This window comes from Balaenoptera musculus, chromosome 3 (assembly GCF_009873245.2).
Source record: "Balaenoptera musculus isolate JJ_BM4_2016_0621 chromosome 3, mBalMus1.pri.v3, whole genome shotgun sequence".
Classification (NCBI taxonomy): Eukaryota; Metazoa; Chordata; class Mammalia; order Artiodactyla; family Balaenopteridae; genus Balaenoptera; species Balaenoptera musculus.
The window spans coordinates 41,783,097-41,806,441 of record NC_045787.1 but is presented as its reverse complement, the minus strand read 5'-3'; the positions used below and the strand labels follow the sequence as shown (position 1 = coordinate 41,806,441).

The 23,345-nt window shown below is 35.5% G+C and overlaps 1 protein-coding gene across 8 annotated transcripts in view; it reads left to right on the top strand.

Moving 5' to 3' along the window:
- Nucleotides 1-23,345, top strand: part of SLC38A9 (solute carrier family 38 member 9) — a 109,582-nt gene that overhangs the window by 37,697 nt on the left and 48,540 nt on the right. For 5 of the 8 annotated variants that reach the window (XR_005019304.1, XR_005019305.1, XR_005019303.1 and 2 more), the window contains exons 3-7: nucleotides 9,941-10,073; nucleotides 13,593-13,714; nucleotides 13,850-13,913; nucleotides 14,541-14,634; nucleotides 16,265-16,435. Coding sequence is in view for 5 of the 8 variants with exons in the window: in XM_036847233.1 (XP_036703128.1) it covers nucleotides 9,941-10,073; nucleotides 13,593-13,714; nucleotides 13,850-13,913; nucleotides 14,541-14,634; nucleotides 16,265-16,435 (584 nt within the window). In the remaining 3 variants the exon portion in view is untranslated. Of the gene's footprint in view, nucleotides 1-9,812; nucleotides 10,074-13,592; nucleotides 13,715-13,849; nucleotides 13,914-14,540; nucleotides 14,635-16,264; nucleotides 16,436-23,345 lie in introns of all 8 variants that reach the window. The other 3 variants (XM_036847232.1, XM_036847231.1, XM_036847229.1) reach the window with 1 other exon arrangement.

Here is a 23,345-nt window from a genome sequence, read left to right as displayed (position 1 = left end):
TGCCATTGTGGAGTGAAAGCAGCCATAGATAACACGTGATTGCACAGGCCTTGCTGTGTTCCAATAAAACTTTATTTATGAAAACAGGCCATGGACCAGATTTGTCCTATCTGTCCGTGACTACCAGCCTCTAGTCTGCAAAGAGAGACTCTGGACTCAGGTGTAAGCAACCATAGGGACTGGTACTTCCTACTGCTGTGACCCCTAGGGATACCTCTTGCCTGCTTTTAGAGAAGTTAAAAAAGTGAGGCCCACTCACCTTAATTTCACTCCACCCTCACAGTTGCTTTTAATGAAGTTGTTCTAATCAAAATAGCCTTTTGGACAACAAAACAATCTCTAGCCTCCCCCTGAAACTCATGCCCCTGCAGCAAGCCTAGAGTTCTTTGGCAAGGTCATCCAAGGATTTTAACTGCCATAAACTCTAGAGATAGTGACTGAAGCTAAGAGTGATAAATAAGGGGAAAGTACCAGGTTTCAAGGAATAGTAAAAAGTTATACAATAAAAATTATTCTTAAGAATCACTGAAATGTCCCAAAAAGCTGTAAGCAATTTTCCATATTCTTTCTGAATATCATTTAGAATAAATATGTATTATTTAAATAAATCATAATTTAACAATGTTTAACTATTAAGCTGTTTACAATTTTAATTATTTTAAATGATGCTTTGATTAGCAGCTTTCTACATATCATATTTAAACCATATTTTGATTCCTTCTGATAGAGTGTCAAAAGTATAATTATTAGAATAAAAGGATGTATGTAAAGCACAATTAAGGTTCTTTTTTTTTTAAATTAATTAATTAATTAATTTTTAGCTGTGTTGGGTCTTCGTTTCTGTGCGAGGGCTTTCTCTAGTTGCGGCGAGCGGTGGCCACTCTTCATTGCCGTGTGCGGGCCTCTCACTATCAGGGCCTCTCTTGCTGTGGAGCACAGGCTCCAGACGCGCAGGCTCAGTAGTTGTGGCTCATGGGCCCAGTTGCTCTGCAGCATGTGGGATCTTCCCAGACCAGGGCTCAAACCCATGTCCCCTGCATTGGCAGGCAGATTCTCAACCACTGCGCCACCAGGGAAGCCCAAGGTTCTTGATATATATAGCCAAATTGTTTTCTAGAAAGGTTGTGCCACTTTATACTCCTACCAGCAATATGTGAAAGTTCCTGTTTCAAAATCCCCTTTCTAGCACTGTTTATTTTCTTTTTTACTAAAACATCTTATATTTTGTTTATAAAACTTTCCTATATGTAAAAGCTGGTAAGAGCCAGTTGGCAGCAGGTTTCACGCTGGACTCTTGGCCTTTATCAGTCTATTCTGTTATTTTGGGATTGGTTTGCGGAGTAACATGTCATACAACCAACAATGGATTCTGGTCAGACTACTGCAGTATTTGCCATCTGCGTTGAAAATACAGCCATGGTCACCTGAAAGGCCAGTTTGTGTAGACGATTTGTTGCTGTCTTTCCAGTGGCAAAGCAGAAGTTCTCTTAGCTCATTTACCTTTCTTGGGAGCCATGATAAAGACTTCTAAGGTGTGATCAGTAGTATCCCTTTCTTAAGTTATGGAAGAAGAATAAGAAAGAGGCTCTTTTTCTTTGGTAGTCTGTTTAAAGAGTAGATGAATTTTGGTTTTTGTGTTTTCAATTTCTAGATAACAGAATTAAGATAATGAAGAAAGCAATTTTAGTGTTCATCGAAGAATCACATGTATATATTAAAAATAAGATTTATCTCAATATATATACTTACTGAAATATTTACCTTCTTTCATTACGTTTCAAGTTTTTGAGGAAATTTTAGTTAAAAATGCTGGCCTGGCAATTTTCTTCTTCCCTGCTTTTTTTTTTTTCTTTTTAATGGGGAATAACTAGGTTTTGAAACTAGAAATTTCATTTCTTTTCCAGAAATTCTTTTGGTAGATTTGTGTAAGAAGAAGAGTAATAATTGGCATGACATTACAGGTTGAAGCCTACAGTGTCTCTGCAATTTACTTCTTTATAATTAATATAAATAATTATTTACAACTAAATATATAATTAAGTATACCTTAATTATAATTTATAATTAAGTATTGTTAATCTTCCTTTGTGGAATGTCAGTCAGTATGTTCCATTGGAACTGCTTTTTCTAGATAGAAGATAGGATGTGGTGATGGTGGTGTTGTTACTGTTTTATATCAACCTAGTGAAAAACTAAAGAACTGTTATATTTGTATTTACTTACAGGTGCTTCTAGCATCTTAACTTTGTTGAAAGTTCCTGATGTTTATATAATTCTTTTAGCCTCATTCCAGTGCTGATACTGAAAGCAAAACAAACAAAAAAACCCTTGCATTTCTGTTACTGATCATTTTGTAACCATGAAAGAAGAGATTGTTTGTTTTCAGGTCGGTAGAATTAAAACAATTTATGTGTTTTTAAAAACCAAAGTTTGAAAGCATGAATTGCATTGGAGGAATTTTTAAATTCATTCTTAGCAGAATCTGCATTTAATTAGGCCTGAGAATTAATATTCAGGTCAAGTTCTTTGTCCATATGTCATTAATGAAGATGTCTACTCATGGCTTAGTAACAGCTTAGAATTCTAAAATAACCCATAACCTCAACCAGGTGTTTATTAACATTTACTTTTTTCATATCATCCTCATCAGTTAAAAAAATAATGACAACCTAAAACTTTGGGACTGTATATATTTACGTGTGTGTATGTGTGTTCGTTTGCAAATTATATACATGTACTTCTGTACTTATAAATTATGTATATTATAAAACATAAAAATAGAAAATTTAAATTATAGGATGTAATGATCTTGATAAAATTAACTTTAAATTTTATCTATTAACAGTACATTAAAACTTTTGTTTTTACTTTATAATATTAACAGTAACAACAGAATATGCTTTATTATTTTTGAAACTCTTATAACACCTTGCCACAATAGTAATTCAAGCTGATTTGAAATTCATTTCTGCTCATCCTACAATTATGTGGAAGTTTTTGTTGAAATTTGCCTGGTTAAATTTATCCTCCTTGATATGACTCAGTTCTTACATTTAGTGATTGCTGTGCTAGTTTGTGTATTCTGGTATCCCATGTTATTTTTAAAGTCCAAAATACTCCTATTTTTACTGGCTTAATACTGTTAATTTGCAAACAACCAGTAGCTTTGTTCACCTTTCTTGGTTCTCTCTCCAGTCTATCCTCCGACCTCTCCTCTGCTTCAAGAAAAAAAAAAGGCATTGATTTAGAGAGAGCCTCCAGAAAGCAGCTGACCTCTTTGCTCAGGGAAGGGGAGAAATTAATAGAATCATCCTTCCCAGGTTAACTGGGATTAAAATCAAAACTGTTACAACCCAGTGGCTTCTGGCCAGAATGCAGGAGCTGCCTAGCTGGTCTGAAAGCTCCATTGGAGGGGAGCTAAATACAGTACTTCAGGAATGTCCTTGTTTTTCTCGACCAATTATTCCATGTCTATAAAACTGCAGTTTTGAGTTTTTATTGGTGACAGACATTATTTTCAACAATAAAATCATGTAACAATGGAAACATTTTTAAACATCTATTATCAGAATATTCTCTGTATATTGTGAGTTTTTTTAAGAGCAACTGCCTTCTCAGTCATTGTTAAAATATCTTTACCTTGAAGGGAGATAGATTAGATATGTGGGCGGCTATTTTGGTTTTTGATACCTGCTGTGTACTTATATAGCATACTGTCGATAGCCACAAGTCATCACAGAAGAGGTCAACCAATTTGGAACAGTTGTCTTTTTATAGAAGAAAAGTAGATAATTCATACTTAAGTTTGACAAATTTTAAAGATATTTTGCCACAAGATAACCAGCAAATTTCTGTATGGTACACAAGATTTTTTCAGTCCCTCTTGGTCTCATTACTAAATTTTGAAAGAATATGTTACTTTAAGATTTGTTTTTAAAGTTCTTTTTACCACATGATATATCATATACACAGAAGAGTGCATGATACATACGTTCAATTTAAAAAAATAATAAAGCCAACACCCATCCAAACAACAACAAGGTCTAGAAATTAGCTGCACCCCAGAAGTTCCCCATGTGTCCTTCACCAAGCACATCCCTCTTCCTCCCTACAGGTAATCACTCTCATGACATTTGTGTGATCATTTTCCTACTTTTCTTTATAATTTTTTGTCTGTGTATCCCTAAATACTGAATTCAGCTTTACCTGTTTTTGCATCTCATGTAAATGAGATCACACTGTATGTATTCTTTTGTGACTTTTGTTTAGCATTATAATTTTCATCCAAGTTGTATATGACTCTACTTTCATTGCCAGTGGTTTCTAGCATTTTATTCTGTGAGTATCTGCAGTTTATTTATCCATTCTACTTTAGAACATATGGGATGTTTCCAGTGTGGGGCTTTTACAAAGAATGCTTCTGTAAACATTAATATATGTGTCTCCTGGTATACATATGCAAGAACTCTGTGATATATACCTGGGAGTGGATTTGCTTGGTGGTAGTGTATGTGTATAATCAACTTCACTGGATAGTGCCAGACTGTTCTCCATAGGGATTATACCAACTTACATTCCCACTAGAGTTTCCATTGCTCTACCTCCTACTCGTGCTTGATATTGCGAGATTGTTAAGTTTTCACCATTCTGATGAACATATAGTGGTATCTCATTCTATTTTTTTTCCAAGAGATTGAGGTTGTTAAAATGTTACTAATGATTACTGGTTGTGGGATTATAGGTGATTTTTATATTTTTTATGCTTTTAAAATATTTCCTATAGTATTTACACTTACCTCTTCAGCTACCATTTCATTGCTCTCTTTCCTCTTTATGGAAAACTCCTTGCAAGGATTATTTGTGCTCACCATACCACATTTTTCTCTTGAACCCAGTTCAGACAAGCTTTTGTTCTAACCACTCCACTGAAACTGCTCACGTGCAGGTTACCAGTGGTCATTTCATCAACTAGTCCTCATCTCATTTGATTTAGCAGTAGCACTTGATGCAGTCATTCTCTAACCCTGAAAAAGTCTTTAATTTGCTTGAGGATTCCACAATAAATTGATTTTCTTATAGGTTGCTGCTTCTCATTTTTTATAGCATTTGATACTTTTGATTATTGCCTCCATCATTTCTCCCCCAGATATTTATTTAAAAATTTTTTAAACTAAAGAAAAGTTAAAAGCATTACATTTATAATTTTTTATTAACTTTTTTTCTGATTATAAAAGCAGTACAAGTTTTGATGATCATACTATGGTTATATAAGATGTCATCATTGGGGGGAACCTGCATGAAGTATATATGGGAGCTCTTTGTACTATTTTTCCAACTTCTATGTGAGTCTAAAATTATTTCAAAATACATTTATTCACCACATTTTATTGAGCTCCTACGATATGCCGGGTACTATTCTAGGCCCTGGGAATATAGTAGTGGCCAAATTGACAAAAATCCCTGCCCTCATGAAACTTATATTTACTGGAGGTAATGAATAATAAATAAAAAGTATGTATTATGCTAGGTAGTATAAATGCTAAAGAGAAAATGTAAGGCAGAAAAGCAGAGATGGTGTATAGGAAATGACAAGGATAGAGAAGAGGGGTTGAAATTTTAGGTATGGTGACAAGGATAGCCAAATGCCTCATTGAGAAAGGGGACCTTGAGGAAGGGCTTGAAAGAAGTAAAAAAGCAAGCCATGAACATATTTAGGGAAAAGGCCTTCAGAGCCTTTGTTTATACCTGAAATTATTAACTAAGGTCCTAAAGTAGGTACATGCTTGCAGTGTGTCGGGAATGGTGAGGAAACTACTGTGGTTAGTGTGGTAGACAGTGAAGTCCTAGAGGTGGGGTGGGGGAGAGGTAACAGAGAGCAGTTTGATATATGAATCAGGAGTTCAGGCTGAAGATAATAGTTTGAGTGCCATCAGTGTACACATGATATTTAAAGTTATGTAACTAGATGAATCCACCGAGAGATTGAGTGTAGATAGAGAAGAGAAAATGTCTGGATTAATAAACTCTGGGTTACTCTGACATTTAAGGGTTGGGGGTTTGAGAAGGAATTGGCAAAGGAGGCTGAGAGTTCTTCCCTTTAGGATTATGTCTTTGTTGGCACGTGAAGTCCTCCATGTACTAACCCAGGTTTACCTCATCTCTTACTACTTCTCTTCTCACTACTTATAGTTTCAAAAAATATATTGTGCTCTTTTTCTGGGTTCTTTCTACATGCTTTTCCATTCTTTGAAGCACTGTTTCTTTCCTCCTGTTCCCTGTCCCTGATTAACTCCTTTATATCTTTTAGAATTCACCTCAGCAATAGCTTCTTCCTCAGTGGTCTGCCAGACGTGGTTTAGTTTCCCCTTCTATGTACTCTATACATACCCAGCATCACACAATCTTCTTACTCCCATTATTGCTCATAAGCATTTTCTCTCTTTTTCTATTTTTCTCTCTGGATTGGAATTGCTTACTTATGTATCTCCTCCAGTAGATTATGATCCTTGAGGTTCTATGTCCTATTCATCATTTAACATTTAGCACAGTGCTGAATACTTGGTTGGCACTTAAACAATATTTAATAAACTAGAGAACCAATAAATTAATTAGCCATAATAGAAAGAGAAGAGCTTATACAGGCTCAGCCTTTGGAGACAGTGAGTGAAGTTGGAGTGTAAAGCAGGGTTTTTGTGAAAGAGGGTGTTATTTAGGCATCAGAGGAAGCAAGAAACATGTCGGCAAGCCACAAGTTACCCGTATTTTTTTGTAGCAGTAAATATCTAGGTACAATGGCTTGATTAACTTCTTTTCGGTCTTCTTTATTGAAAAGCTGCCTGGCAGACATAGTGTTTTACCAAGCAGGTAGAAACAAGTACAGTGGGTTCATTATTTTGAATGTTTATTTGCATAAGATTTTTTGAATACTTGATTCCTTTTTCATTTTCTAACAAACTACTCCAATCTGGCAGGTGTTTGAGAGTTGCAGCTTCCATAGAGATGTGAATAAAGCAATAGTTTGTTTCTTTTTTAACTTATTAATTAAATAATTTATTTTTGGCTGTGTTGGGTCTTCGTTGCCGTGTGCAGGCTTTCTTTTTAGTTGCGGCGAGCGGGGGCTACTCTTCGTTGTGGTGCCCAGGCCTCATTAAGATGGCTTCTCTTGTTGCGGAGCACGGGCTCTAGGTGCGTGGGCTTCAGTAGTTGTGGCACATGGGCTCAGCAGTTGTGGCTCAAAGGCTCTAGAGCACAGGCTCAGTAGTTGTGGCACATGGGCTTAGTTGCTCCGCCGCATGTGGGATCTTCCCGGACCAGGGCTCGAACCTGTGTCCCCTGCGTTGGCAGGTGGATTCTTAACCACTGCGCCACCAGGGAAGCCCTAAAGGAATAGTTTTAAATGAAGGGTCTTCATATTGAGTATGAACCTTCTTAAGATTCATGGAATTGTTATTAAACTTCAGAGAAGCATAACTCGTCAGTAGAAGGGTGGAGACAGATTTAAAAGCCAAAAATTTTTAAGGAATTTAAGGACTGGAACCTAGAAAAGGTGTTAGGTAGAAATAAGGTTTCTTTGTTTATAGGTGTATTAAATGAAAATAAAGGGTTTTGAGTCACATTTTAAAATATTTTTTTAAATTTTGCTGAATGTTAAAAGCATTTTTTTTCTGTAGCATGACCATAAATATTTTTAAGGTGAGACAAATATAACTTCTACATAAAATATTATGATTTATTTTCAGTGTGGCACAGTTGAGCTACATTTCAAATGGGAAGTAACATTGATAGGGAGCACTCATGTGAAACTGTGTTCAAAAGAAAAAGCCCAAGTTTCAAAAAATGTTTTATTCTGAATATTATCCTCTGCATAGTTTTAATTTTAAAAGTGTTTTCAGATCCAACTAAAGTTCAATTTAGAAATATAATTTATATTTTTTGCTTTCTCAGATGAAGCTTTAAGCATATGTTTCTAATAATTCAGTTAAAATATGCTGGGTTGTATATTTTTAAAGAGAATCTGCATTGAAAAGATTCCAAAATATTTGTTTGAACAGGCACTCAGCATCTTGATGAAAACTGTTGGAAAAGAAAATCTTTCAGAGTCATTCTGCTCTCTGAGTACCCAAGCCAACTAAACTGGTACAGTTAACACTTCTGTAAGAGGCAAGGAGCCAAGAAGTGTAGCTCTTCCTGGACTGCTTTTCAACAGGCCTTCAAGCCAACTTAGTGCTTGATATTAATACCATTGAATTTTCAGATAATAAGCTACAAGTAGAACATCTACAACTCTTTCTATCAATATCATACTTATTAGTCTCTACTAGTAATCCTTGATTAGCTTAAATCTCTGTTTTATGTTGGCCTTAAAGCTGTAGCTTTAATTTTGTCGGATATCATACTTACAAAACAAGAAGAGAATGCCCTGTAGAGTGTGACCCCACACTGTCTCCCAGACATAAATATTTTTACATTGCTTCTTAGTACTACTGAGTGTCACAGTAGAGATGTAAATTATTTAGAACACCTTAATGCTTTGGAAGGAGAGGTAGTTATCTCAGCCTACCAAATTTATAAGTAGGGATAGTTTATTTGGCCTCCGACCCTTTCGTTTTCATTGTATCCCCTTGAGATTTATTGATACCAATGAATTCATTTAGCAGTTATTGCTTACTATAGGTAGTATGTCATGTTGATCTCTATATCCACATACTTGCTCTAGTAAATGCTCTTAGATATTTGTTGGATTGAACTAGAAAGTACCCACCAAATTTAGATGCTGTGATGGAGAGTAAATAATAAAAGAAAGATTCAAAGATTCTGTATGCTAACTAGAGAGACGGCTAAATTTAATTTCTCTAATATAACAGAGTTATTTGGAAAAATAGCATAAACTAAAATTCCAGTCACTTGGTTTTTCAAGTGCTTCCCACAAGATTAGATTAACAGTGTCTCCAAAAATGGTTACCATACTTTAATAACTTTTAAGCTTATTTCAGAACTGTAAATATAGAAGACTTATGTGGAACCAGTGATAAACCTCCTGGCTTTTTTTCCCTTTCTTATTTGGATCTGTGTATAATCTGAAATAGCAAATTGTATACAATTTGGGAGACAGTGTCATTTGTGACTTCAGGGGATCTGAGGAGTGCAGTCATTTCATGAGCTTGTGCCAGATCTTTCCATTTTGGGTAGTTTATTAATGGAAAGAAAGCAAATGGAGGGAGTTTCAGTAAGGAACTCAATGGGTTAATGACTGAAAATGATGATTGAAAACCAGAATCTGCAGTTGATTGGGACATAGTTATGAGGAGAAAGCATACGTATAAATAGTAACATAATGGTATGTTACTGAAATCTAGGAAAAGTAGAATGAGACAAAATATCTCCAGTGTCTTGATGTTCTATTTGATAGTATTTTGGATAAGTTTCATAAGGGAGACGGTTGAGATCACTAATCCTTAGTACATGAACCAACAAATAGGAATTGTGTTTATCATAAGAAGTAACTTTGGCCCGTAAAGAAGGAGTAGAGACTCTTAACTAGAGGAACATTTTTGTAATTTCTCTGATTCAGTGCCAAATGCTTTTTGAGAGAACATTCAAAGCCGTGTCTGTCTGAGTTTCATTGTTGAAAACTGCCAGCTGCTATATTTCTTTTTAATAACTGATTGAAGGTCTTTCTGTTATGTCTCCTCTATTGCAAAATTCCTTAAGTTTAAAAAAGTGTGTTTAAAGTAATAGCATTATGAAACAAAAGCTTTATTCTGTGGATTGGATAATACTTCTCTTGTGACATTTTCTTTTCCCACCAAAAGTGAGAAGTGAATGCCTTGCCTTGGTACATCCCATTTCTAATGGAGGACAAGAAGTTATTTTCTTCAATGGCTGACTTCCAGAATTTCTGCCTGAACGTTCTTTGTCAAGTGTATATTCCCTTCTCTAGGCCTTTCTATATAGAGCCCACAAACATCGTCAATGTGAATGATGTCATTCAGAGGGTTAGTGACCATGCCTCTGCAATGAACAAGAGGATTCATTACTACAGCCGGCTCACTGCTCCTGCAGACAAGGCACTGGTAAGGGGCAAAGCATTGCTAATTGTCTAAGGTTAAGTTGAAATGAACTGAACAACATAAGCCACGGCAGCTCCCAGTGGTTGAACTTTTTGCTGGCCATATTCCAAGGATAGCATCATGGAAAGTCAAAGATATTAATTAATGCGTCTTACATCTCAGGCTAGTTCATTCTTATTAGCCTGGCATAGAGAGATTTGAAACAATCTCTCTAGGTTGACAACAGCCTAGAGATTTGTTGGATTAAATTCTGCTAATCCACAATCCTAAGAGCTTTGAGGAGGATAAGCTGTTGAAGTAGTTTAGGTCATTGATTAATAACATAAATAATAAGTTCTGGTTAGTCTATTCAATTTTTAAGTTTGAAGCTGCAAGGGAAAAATGTTTTTAGAAATTTTCTACAGGAGTGAGAAACTGAAATATATACATACATATATATATATTTTTTCCTATTTGGTAATGTCCTTTTATAGATCAAAAACCAGGGTCAAAGAGCAGATACTAAACATTTTAAGCTTTGTGGGCCACCTACTGTTGCATATTCTTCTCTACTTCTGTTTTATAATCATTTAAACAGCCCCTTACCAAAGGGGCTGTTAAAATAAGGTTGAAGGCTACATTTGGCCCATGGGCTATGGTTTGTTGACTCTTGATCTTATAAAATCTGTGTTATTATCTTAGGATCAAAAATATATAAGTAATTTCATTTCTTATAAGAATTACCGATATTCAGAAATTTGAAAGTTGAAAGAAAAATGAAGCATTCTGAGAAAAAAATAATGATTTTTTATAGGTAATAATGAAAAGGGAGAAGGGAATTCAACACTCTAGATGTTTACTGAGGGACAAGGACTGGGCTAGTCACTTGAACACAGATATCTCATTTTAAGCCTTGTGAATTATTAAGATCTCCTTCTGTGTAATCATAGTAGGGACTTCCAAAATATTCTGGGTGGGATAATTTTTTTCCCCAATTTTTTCACTTTTTCCTCCCCTAGGTCTTTACATCAATAGTTGTGATGAAGTCTTAGTTCCATATCAGAATTATCTAAGCCTTCTGGGGAGTAGAAGTAATCCAATATCTCTGGGTCTAGTTCAGACCTCCTAGAGACTGTACTTGTGGAAGCAAACTTCAGAGATACCAACTGGGCCAGTCTAGGTCTGAGTGTATGTTGTTTGCCTGGAAATTAAGTCAGCATTGTACACCAAGTTGAATCCCTTTTGTTAACTGACAGTGAGATGAGTCTAGTTAATCAAAGTATATAAACAGTGATCTAAAATTAATAATATGTTATGACCATTTTTAATGATTGTGTGTATACATCCATGCTCATTTTCTGAGAATCCCAAAATTATTTTTCCTAAAAGACCTTTTAGGGAAGAGTAATATGAAACCACAGGTGTCAGGTCTTTACACAGTTACACCTTTTTATTTCTGAAAATTTCCCCACTTACGTTAATATTTTTACTCTAAATTGGGGAAGGGTAGTAAATTATTTGGCTGCTGACATCTCCTAGATGCTTGCTAATAAAAGTGTGGCCTGCACAGGCCAGCAATATCAGCATCACTGAGAGCTTGTTAAAAGGGCAGAATCTCAGTCCTTGCTCCAGATCTACTGAATCAAAATCTGTATTTTAATAAATTCTCTGTGTGTATCACAAGAACATTCAAGTTTGAAAAGCACTGTCCTAGACCACTGACGAGAGTGTGGGATCCAATCTTCCAATTTTTCTGTCTCTCCTAATAACTTCTTATCTTCTAGCTTCTAATCCTATACCTGATAACTTTTTTTTTTTAATTTATTTATTTATTTATTAGTTATGGCTGTGTTGGGTCTTCGTTTCTGTGCGAGGGCTTTCTCTAGTTGCGGCAAGTGGGGGCCACTCTTCATCGCGGTGCGCGGGCCTCTCACTGTTGCGGCCTCTCTTGTTGTGGAGCACAGGCTCCAGACGCGCAGGCTCAGTAATCGTGGCTCACGGGCCTAGTTGCTCCGCGGCATGTGGGATCTTCCCAGACCAGGGCTCGAACCCGTGTCCCCTGCATTGGCAGGCAGACTCTCAACCACTGCGCCACCAGGGAAGCCCCCTGATAACTTTTGATTTTCACTTTTTCTGAACTTGCTCTGCTAGATATCATGGTTTATCTGCTGCCTGATACAGACATGGTCCTGCCCCTTTTTTCTTTTTACTCCATAGTAGAAGACAGCAGAACTCAGACCCAAGAGGACTGAGGGTAAAGAGAAGGCAGCAGACCTATTTCCATATATGCTTTGTATCTATAGGAAATAGTTGTTTCCAAAGCCACACCAGGCATGGCATTCAAGACATTCTTTGCCCACAAGACACCACCAATCATATGCATAAAGAGAGAAGGATTTGGTATTTTTTCTTTTTGCACCAGTTCGTATCCTGTCTCCCTGCTGAGTCCTAATCCATCACTTTCTTGAGGCGTTTCCCAACTATTCTAGTCCCCATTGTTGTTGTTATCATTATTATTGTCATTCCTGTGTTCGAGTTGAACGCTTAATTTTTATTCTTATAGCGTTTTCTAATTGTTTCACATGTGTTCCAACTGGAATTTAAACTTCTTGAAGTTAGGGGTTGTATATTATTTTTACTTGAATGCTAAACCTAACACAGAGTTGTAGATTTACGTGGTAAGTACTGATATAAAAGATTGTTGATTTATACCAGTCAGCTCCTACGTCTTTAATATTATGTGTAAGGACTACATGTTCGCAAAGGACAATTCTCAGGGAGATGGTCAGAATTCCATCAGGAAACCATATTTTTTTTCCCTCCAAAATAGGGAGGTAGAATTAGAAAGAAATGTGTCAGGGTAAGGTGGGAGCTATGTGTACATAAAAATGTATATCTGTTCAATTGTTCTGTCTGTGTACATCTTCAACATCTCTCTGTTGGCTCCTTCCCTTTTGCTTACATCTTCTGTCTTTAAGAACCCTTGCCTTGCCTTTTCCTTAAGCCACTTTAGCTCACCTTTTTCTTCTGGTACCAAAGCATTTAGAAGAATAGTCTATATTTATTATTCCTTTCTTTCCCTTCTGTTGACTCCTCAATTCTTTATAGTTTGAGTTCCCTACCTGCCTCTTTGCTAAAACCACCTTCACATAGGAGTTTGGTGACCACTTCATTCTTAAAATTTCCCTCACTTAAGACCCAAGTCTCATCCATCTAGAATTACTTAATCTAGCTCTTGCTGACTCTTCTTCCTCCTATCTCATGAAAATGAAGAGAAGAATATTTTGGCAATTGCATACTCTAGGAATTCATTCTCATTTGAGATGAACAGTTTATTGTTTATAGTATTTAAACTCTTGCTCCTTTAGATCTTCTACTATATTTGAAAAATAATTTTTATATTTATTAATCAGATATACACACTATTTAATTGTTCATGATATTTGGAAATGTGTCTAGAGTCAGGTACTCTGTTGCATAGAAAATATCCTCTGTTGCACATTTACTGGTTCTAACATTTCTTTACTTTTTTTTTTTAACCAGATTGCCCCAGATCATGTAGTTCCAGATCCAGAAGAGTGCTATGTGTATAGTCCATTAGGTTCTGCTTATAAACTTCAAAGTTACACTGAAGGATACGGTAAAAACACCAGTTTAGTAACCATGTGAGTAAAACTACTTTTTGGAGCATAACAAACTTTTTGTAAACAAAAATTATTGATTATTTTAACTTTTTGTTGTAATTAAAATGTTTGAAGAGTCAAACGTCATATTTTTACTGCTATTACTCTGCTTTTCAGTTTTATGATTTGGAATACCATGATGGGAACATCTATACTAAGTATTCCTTGGGGCATAAAACAGGTAATATAATTTTCAGCACACTTTTTGACACAATTTTTTTCTCTTTGTATTTTAAGTTTTACAATAGAAGTTTTAATAAATCTACATAAAATTTATTAAAGAAAATAGATGATTACATTTATTTATTTTAATTTTATTTATTTATTTTTTGACTGAGTTGGGTCTTCGTTGCTGCACGTGGGCTTTCTTTAGTTGCGGCGAGTGGAGGCTACTCTTCGTTGCAGTGCGCGGACTTCTCATTTGCGGTGGCTTCTCTTGTGGAACACGGGCTCTAGGCGCGCAGACTTCAGTAGTGGCAGCACACGGGCTTCAGTAGTTGTGGCACGTGAGCTCAGTAGTTGTGGCTCATGGGCTCTAGAGCGCAGGCTTAGTAGCTGTGGTGCACGGGCTTAGTTGCTCCGCAGCATGTGGGATCTTCCTGGACCAGGGATCGAACCCGTGTCCCCTGCATTGGCAGGCAGATTCTTAACCACTGCGCCACCAGGGAGGTCCCTAGATGATTATATTTAATTTTACATTAGTTGTCCGGTTTTTAATCATAATTGTTTAGGGTAACTATATGGTTATATATGAATTTATTCTAAAATGATGATATATGTTGTTCTGTATTTTTATTTTTTTAAACAGGCTGGGTTTACTACTGGAATGTGTGTCATCATGCTGATGGGCCTTTTAACACTTTATTGCTGCTACAGAGTTGTGAAATCACGAGCTATGATATGTAAGAACTTGCCACTGTAAAAACAGATGAGTGATATGGGTATTAAGAATTTATGTTGAGGTAGATCACTAATGTGTACATTTCACAAATGTGTTAACTATTTTCTGTCTAAAGATTTACTTCTCTAATTCATAGCATTTGGCTGAACTGATATGTTAATGAATTTAGTGGCTGCCTTTGAAATTCTGAGAGTCTAGTTCTTTGCAGAGTGCATTTACTTTGGTGCTAATTTCCTCATAAGAATCATTTAAAAAGTTGTATTTTAAAAATAAGGTCTTTGCTAGAACTAAATTGAAAATTCTATGATTCTTATCAGTTTATGGTGACTTGTTTTGACCTATCCCTACCAAAAGATCTAAATGTTGGAATCTCCTAAGAGTAGAAATTTTAAGTATGAAAATGTGAGCAATGTGTCCTTTGTAATGAATTCTCAAAGTTGTACCATCGTGTTACCTCCACTCATTTCTATAATTTAGATCAGGGAAATACCTTTTTAGGTTGTTTTAGTTTAGGACCTAAATAGACATACATTATTTCATTGAATCCTAGCAAGTACGAATCAACAGACCAGGCTTTGCCTCCAGTTTTATTCCATCTCTACTAAGCAGTGGTATATTTTCTCTTAATTGTATTATTTAGTCATATCCCTTTCCCATTTATCCACAAGTCCCTTGGTGCTCTTATAGATATGCTAAATTCTTTATATGAGGTAGGCAGTTAGCCCTTTACCTGTTATTTTTTGTTAATTTCTTTCCTATTCAATATTTGAATGGCTTTTGTATCGTATTAGTTTGTTTATATCTGCCTATCTTTTTCACTGTAATTTCTATTTCTTCAGTTGATAGAAAAGGATAACCTTTCAGGTGCTATTTTTACATTGTCATCTGAATTTTCTGTTATTTAATTTTTAAATTAAGTCAATTGTCTGAAATTTTTTTAAATTGAAGTATAGTTGATGTACAATATTATATAAGTTACAGATGTACAATATAGTGATTCACAATTTTTAAAATTTATATTCCATTTATAGTTATTATAAAATATTGGCCATATTCCTCATGTTACACAATATATCCTTGTAGCTTATTTTATACATAATACATAGTTTGTACCTCTTATTCCTCTACTACTCTATTGCCCTTCCCCACTTCCCTCACTATCTGAAATTTAAATTGGCATGTGGTGTGAAGTATGACTCAAGAAAACTTTCCTCTATGTTATTATTAAGTATGCCAATATTGGATAATGTCTTCTGTCCCTTATTGATGATTTTTTCTAGCCTTGGTTTATCACTTGCTTTTATTAATTATAAAATTTTATGATACTATAATCTACTTCTCAGATTACCTGTACTATTTCATTCACCTACATTTCTTTTTATGTATTTGTTCTATAATTTTTTGTTTTGTTTTTGTTTTTTTAATTGAAGTATAGTTGATTTACAATGTTGTGTTAATGTCTGCTGTATATAATGTTTTAATTTACTGTTATTTCATAATATGGTCTAATACCTGGTGGTGGAATACCCATAATCTTTTGCTAAATGATTTAATTTGGAGAACACAAATTATGAATATGGAATATATGATTAACATCTAATTTTATTCTTTCCCTTTTATATTTTATCTAGCATCAGTAGATACCACTACGTGGGAATATCCAGATGTCTGCAGATATTATTTTGGCTCCTTTGGGCAGTGGTCGAGTCTCCTTTTCTCCTTGGTGTCTCTCATTGGAGCAATGATAGTGTATTGGGTGCTTATGTCTAATTTTCTTTTTAATACTGGAAAGTTTATTTTTAGTAAGTATCCATATCATATGCTTTAACACAGTTACTTTCAGATACAATAACTACTATAATGTTTTCGTTTCAACCTTAAATTCTGGACTTGGGATTAATAAAGTAAAAAGTAATATTTGTAATTCTAGAAGATATACTTGATTCAGTTTGTTTTCTATGGTTATGATCTCAAATATAATGTGTATGTTAATTTCCAACAGTTAATTTTTGAATAAATAATATTCCTTCAAATTCTCTAGTTAACGTAAAATATTTCTAAGTTCCAACAGATGTTTTAAGCATTGTTCAATTTTCACCACAAAATTTTAGTGTAACAGAAAAACTTATGAAGTTCCTTGGTGTTTGTTGCTAAAGAATTCAATGTGTAGAGTCTTGAAGAAACAAATGTCAGTCACATATTTTCAAAATATTAGGATCTAAAATTAGGAAACAATAGAATAGTGGAATTTATGTGGGAAATATATTATTAAATAAGCCCTATGTATTTAAAATCTAGATTTACATGAAAACCAAATTTCAAAATAAGTTCTAACATAACTACAACAGCTAATTTTCCTAAGAGCTTTTGAGAGGCAGGTGAGGGAGGGAGATAAATTCTATTTTTATTTTAAACCATAAAATTAGCATTTTAATTAAGTTTTTTTTATTAACAATCATTTTTATTGTATGAGAAATTATGAAATGTTTCAAACTACCAAGGAAATGCCGAGGGTAATAGAAATACCACTGTACCCACTAAATGAGTTTTCATGTCTTAACATTTTGCCATATTTACACTAGTTCTCTATTCTTACAGACCTATAAATGTAGCCCCAGGTGTACTCCTTCTCAATCTCATTTTCCTTCTTCCCTAATTTTGGTACAAAATAATGGTACCTACATGTTTTTGTTATATTACTATATAAATATATAAGCAACATACCATATTATTTTGCATGTTTTTAATCTGTATAAATGCTTTTGCAACTTGCTTTTTTCTGTAATCATCTTCAATAATACATTGTTCTAGTTCAATTTAACTGCTTTATTCCATAATATGAATGTACCATGACTTCTTTATCCATTCTCTTGCTATTTAATTTGTTTTCAGTTATGTACTTTCCTGTTACAAACAAAATTTTGTTAAACATCATTGTTTGTCTCCTTGTGTATATGTGGGAGAGTTTCTTCAAACTATGTACCTATAAGACAAATTGCTGGAACTTAGAATATTCACATTTTCAACTTCACTAGAAATTACGGAATTGTTCTTTATCATTCTTATACCAGTTATACTCCTGCCAACAGTTTATGAAACTTCCCCTTGTTCCACATCCTCATCCACACTTGATATTATCAGACTTAAATTTTGCCAGTCGGGATATTGTTTAATTTGCATTTCTCCTCATAAGGAATGATCCTAGACATCTTTTCTTAATTGGACATTATATAGCTTGTTATATCCTTTGCCAATTTTTCTTTTGGATTGTTGGTCTTTTTCTTATTTATTTATAGGAACTCTTTGTAAAGTTTGGATACTAATATTTATTCATTAATGTTTGCAAATATCTTCCAGTTAGTGACTTATCTTCACTTTGTCTATGGTGGCTCTCTGATTCAGAAGTTTTTCTTTTACTTTCAAATTACTCAGTCTTTTCATTATGGTCCACAACTCTTCCACAAACATTTTAGAATCATTTTGTCAAATTCCACAAAAAATTCCTATCAGAATTTGATTGAAATTGTATTGAATTTATCAGTCAGTGTAACTTAATGTATCAACCACTACCATAATTGATGTCATTAGGGTACTGAGTTTAGAATTTGATTGGCATTGCATTGAATTTATAAATGTGGAGAGAATAATATCATTAGGATACTGAGTCTTACTGTCCATGATCATGGCATGGAATAGTTCTCCATTTATTTAGGTCTTTTTAAATATCTTTTAAATTTTTATTGATAAAGGTCTTACATATCCTATTTTTAGACTTATTTTATTCTCAGGACCCTAAAATATTTTTTCTTTGGTAAAGCAGTTTTAGTTTAATATTCAAATACACATACTTTTTATTATAGAACATTTCAAACATGTACAAATTAAACGGAACAACATAAGGAACCTTCATGTTCCCCTCACCTGTTTTCTTTCCTTCTTAAAAAAAAATTGTTTGTTTGTTTGTTTATGGCTGCATTGGGTCTTTTTTTTTTAACATTTTTATTGGAGTATAATTGCTTAACAATGGTGTGTTAGTTTCTGCTGTATAACAAAGTGAATCAGCTATACATATACATATATCCCCATATCTCCTCCCTCTTGTGTCTCCCTCCCACCCTCCGTATCCCAGCCCTCTAGGTGGTCACAAAGCACCAAGCTGATCTCCCTGAGCTATGTGTCTGCTTCCCACTAGCTATCTATTTTACATTTAGTAATATATATAAGTCCATGCCGGTCTCTCACTTTGTCCCAGCTTACACTTCCCCCTCCCTATGTCCTCAAGTCCATTCTCTACATCTGCGTCTTTATTCCTGTCCTGCCCCTAGGTTCTACATAACCTTTTTTTTTTTTTTAGATTCCATGAATATGTGTTAGCATACGGTATTTGTTTTTCTCTTTCTGACTTACTTCACTCATATGACAGACTCTAGATCCATCCACCGCACTACAAATAACTCAATTTCATTTCTTTTTATGGCTGAGTAATATTCCACTGTATATATGTGCCACATCTTCTTTATCCATTCATCTGTCGATGGACACTTAGGTTGCTTCCATATCCTGGCTATTGTAAATAGAACTGCAGTGAACATTGTGGTACATGACTTGTTTTGAATTATGGTTTTCTCAGGGTATATACCCAGTAGTGGGATTCTGGGTCGTATGGTAGTTCTATTTTTAGTTTTTTAAGGAACCTCCAACTGTTCTCCATAGTGGTTGTATCAATTTACATTCCCACCAACAGTGCAAGAAGGTTCCCCTTTCTCCACACCCTCTCCAGCATTTATTGTTTGTAGATTTTTTTTTTTTTTTTAAAGAAATTCACGTTCTTTTATTTATTTATTTATTTATTTATGACTGTGTTGGGTCTTCGCTTCTGTGTGAGGGCTTTCTCTAGTTGTGGCAAGTGGGGACCACTCTTCATCGCGGTGCGCGGGCCTCTCACCATCGCGGCCTCTCTTGTTGCGGAGCACAGGCTCCAGACGCGCAGGCTCAGCAACTGTGGCCCACGGGCCCAGCCGCTCCGTGGCATGTGGGATCTTCCCAGACCAGGGCTCGAACCCGTGTCCCCTGCATTGGCAGGCAGATTCTCAACCACTGCGCCACCAGGGAAGCCCCGTTTGTAGATTTTTTGATGATGGCCATTCTGACTGGTGTGAGGTGATATCTCATTGTAGTTTTGATTTGCAGTTCTCTAATGATTAGTGATGTTCAGCATGCTTTCATGTGTTTGTTGGCAATCTGCATATCTTCTCTGGAGAAATGTCTATTTAGGTCTTCTGCCCATTTTTGGATTGCGTTGTTTGTTTTTTTGATATTGAGCTGCATGAGCTGCTTGTAAATTTTGGAGATTAATCCTTTGTCACTTGCTTCATTTGCAAATATTTTCTCCCATTATGAGGGTTGTCTCTTCGTCTTGTTTATGGTTTCCTTTGCTGTGCAAAAGCTTTTAAGTTTCATTAGGTCCAATTTGTTTATTTTTGTTTTTATTTCCATTTCTCTAGGAGGTGGGTCAAAAGGATCTTGCTGTGATTTATGTCAAAGAGTGTTCTGCCTATGTTTTCCTCTTAAGAGTTTTATAGTGTCTGGCCTTACATTTAGGTCTTTAATCCATTTTGAGTTTATTTTTGTGTATAGTGTTAGGGAGTGTTCTAATTTCATTCTTTTACATGTAGCTGTCCAGTTTTCCCAGCACCACTTATTGAAGAGGCTGTCTTTTCTCCATTGTATACTGTTGCCTCCTTTATCAAAGATAAGGTGACCATATGTGCGTGGGTTTATCTCTGGGCTTTCTATCCTGTTCCATTGATCTGTATTTCTGCTTTTGTGCCAGTACCATACTATCTTGATTACTGTAGCTTTGTAGTATACTCTGAAGCCAGGGAACCTGATTCCTCCAGCTCCGTTTTTCATTCTCAAGATTGCTTTGGCTATTCGGGGTCTTTTGTGTTTCCATACAAATTGTGAAATTTTTTTTTTTTAAGAGCTATTCTTTTCTTTTTTAAATTAATTTATTATTATTATTATTTTTGGTTGTGTTGGGTCTTCGTTTCTGTGCGAGGGCTTTCTCTAGTTGTGGCAAGCGGGGGCCACTCTTCATCGCGGTGCGCGGGCCTCTCACTATCGTGGCCCCTCTTGTTGCGGAGCCCAGGCTCCAGACGCGCAGGCTCAGCAGCTGTGGCTCACGGGCCTAGTTGCTCCGCGCCATGTGGGATCCTCCCAGACCAGGGCTCGAACCCGTGTCCCCTGCATTAGCAGGAAGATTCTCAACCACTGCACCACCAGGGAAGCCCCCAAATTGTGAAATTTTTTGTTGTAGTTCTGTGAAAAATGCCATTGGTAGTTTGATAGGGATTGCATTGAATCTGTAGATTTCTTTGGGTAGTATAGTCATTTTCACAATGTTGATTCTTCCAATCCAAGAACATGGTATATCTCTCCATCTGTTTGTATCATCTTTCATTTCTTTCATCAGTGTCTTTTAGTTTTCTGCATACAGGTCTTTTGTCTCCTTAGGTAGGTTTATTCCTAGGTATTTTGTTCTTTTTGTTGCAGCGGTAAATGGGAGTGTTTCCTTAATTTCTCTTTCAGATTTTTCATCATTAGTGTATAGGAATGCAAGAGATTTCTGTGCATTAATTTTGTATCCTGCAACTTTACCAAATTCATTGATTAGCTCTAGTAGTTTTCTGGTGGCATCTTTAGTATTCTCTATGTATAGTATCATGTCATCTGCAAACAGTGACAGTTTTGCTTCTTCTTTTCCAATTTGTATTCCTTTTATTTCTTTTTCTTCTCTGATTGTCATGGCTAGGACATCCAAAACTATGTTGAATAATAGTGGTGAGAGTGGACATCCTTGTCTTGTTCCTGATCTTAGAGGAAATGCTTTCAGTTTTTCACCATTGAGAATGATGTTTGCTGTGGGTTTGTCGTATATGGCCTTTATTATGTTGAGGTAGGTTCCCTCTATGCCCACTTTCTGGAGAGTTTTTATCATAAATGGGTGTTGAATTTTGTCAAAAGCTTTTTCTGCATCTATTGAGATGATCATATGGTTTTTATTATTCAGTTTGTTAATATGGTGTACCACATTGATTGATTTGCGTATATTGAAGAATCCTTGCATCCCTGGGATAAATCCCACTTGATCATGGTGCATGATCCTTTTAATGTGTTGTTGGATTCTGTTTGCTAGTAATTTGTTGAGGATTTTTGCATCTATATTCATCAGTGATATTGGTCTGTAATTTTCTTTTTTTGTAGTATCTCTCTCTGGATTTGGTCTCAGAGTGATGGTGGCTTCGTAGAATGAGTTTGGGAGTGTTCTTCCTCTGCAGTTTTTTGGAAGAGTTTGAGAAGGATGGGTGTTAGCTCTTCTCTAAATGTTTCATAGAATTCATCTGTGAAGCCTGGAGTTTTGTTTGTTTGTTGCAAGATTTTTAATCACAGTTCCAATTTCATTACTTGTGCTTGGTCTGTCATATTTCTATTTCTTCCTGGTTCAGTCTTGGAAGGTTATACTTTTCTAAGAATTTGTCCATTTCTTCCAGGTTGTCCATTTTATTGGCATAGATTTGTTTGTAGTAGTCTCTTATGATGCTTTGTATTTCTGTGGTTTCCCTTGTAACTTCTCCCTTTTCATTTCTAATTTTATTGATTTGAGTCCTCTCCCTCTTTTTCTTGATGAGTCTGGCTAAAGGTTTATCAATTTTGTTTATCTTCTCAAAGAATCAGCTTTTAATTTTATTTATCTTTGCTATTGTTTTTTTGTTTCTATTTCATTTATTTCTGCTCTGATCTTTATGATTTCTTTTCTTCTACTGATTTTGGATTTTGTTTGTTCTTCTTTCTCTAATTCTTTTAGGTGTAAGGTTAGATTGTTTATTTGAGATTTTTCTTGTTTCTTGAGGTAGGATTGTAGTGCTATAAACTTCCCTCTTAGAACTGCTTTTGCTGTATCCCATAGGTTTTGGGCCATCGTGTTTTCATTGTCATTTGTCTCTAGGTATTTTTTGATTTTCTCTTTGGTTTCTTCAGTGATCTCTTGTTTTTTTAGTAACGTATTGTTTAGCCTCCATGTGTTTGTGTTTTTTCTTTTTAATTTATTTATTTTATTTATTTTTGGCAGCATTGGGTCTTCGTTGCTGTGCGCAGGCTTTCTCTAGTTGCGGAGAGCAGAGACTACTCTTCGTTGTGGTGTGCGGGCTTCTTATTGCAGTGGCTTCTCTTGTCGCATAGCACATGCTCTAGAGCGCAGACTCAGTAGTTGTGGCACACAGGCTCAGTAGTTGTGGCTCACGGGTTAGTTGCTCCATGGCATGTGGGATCTTCCCCGACCAGGGCTCAAACCCATGTCTCCTGCATTGCCAGATGGATTGTTAACCACTGTACCACCCGGGAAGTCCTGTTTGTGTTTTTTACGTTTTTTTCCCTGTAATTTATTTCTAATCTCACAGCGTTGTGGTCGGAAAAGATGCTTGATATAATTTCAATTTTCTTAAATTTACTGAGGCTTGATCTGTGACCCAAGATGTGATCTATCCAGGAGAATGTTCCGTGTGCACTTGAGAAGAAAGTGTAATCTGCTGGTTTCGGATGGAATGTCCTATAAATGTCAATTAAATCTATCTGGCCTATTGTGTCATTTAAAGCTTATGTTTCCTTATTAATTTTCTGTCTGGATGATCTGTCCATTGGTGTAAGTGAGGT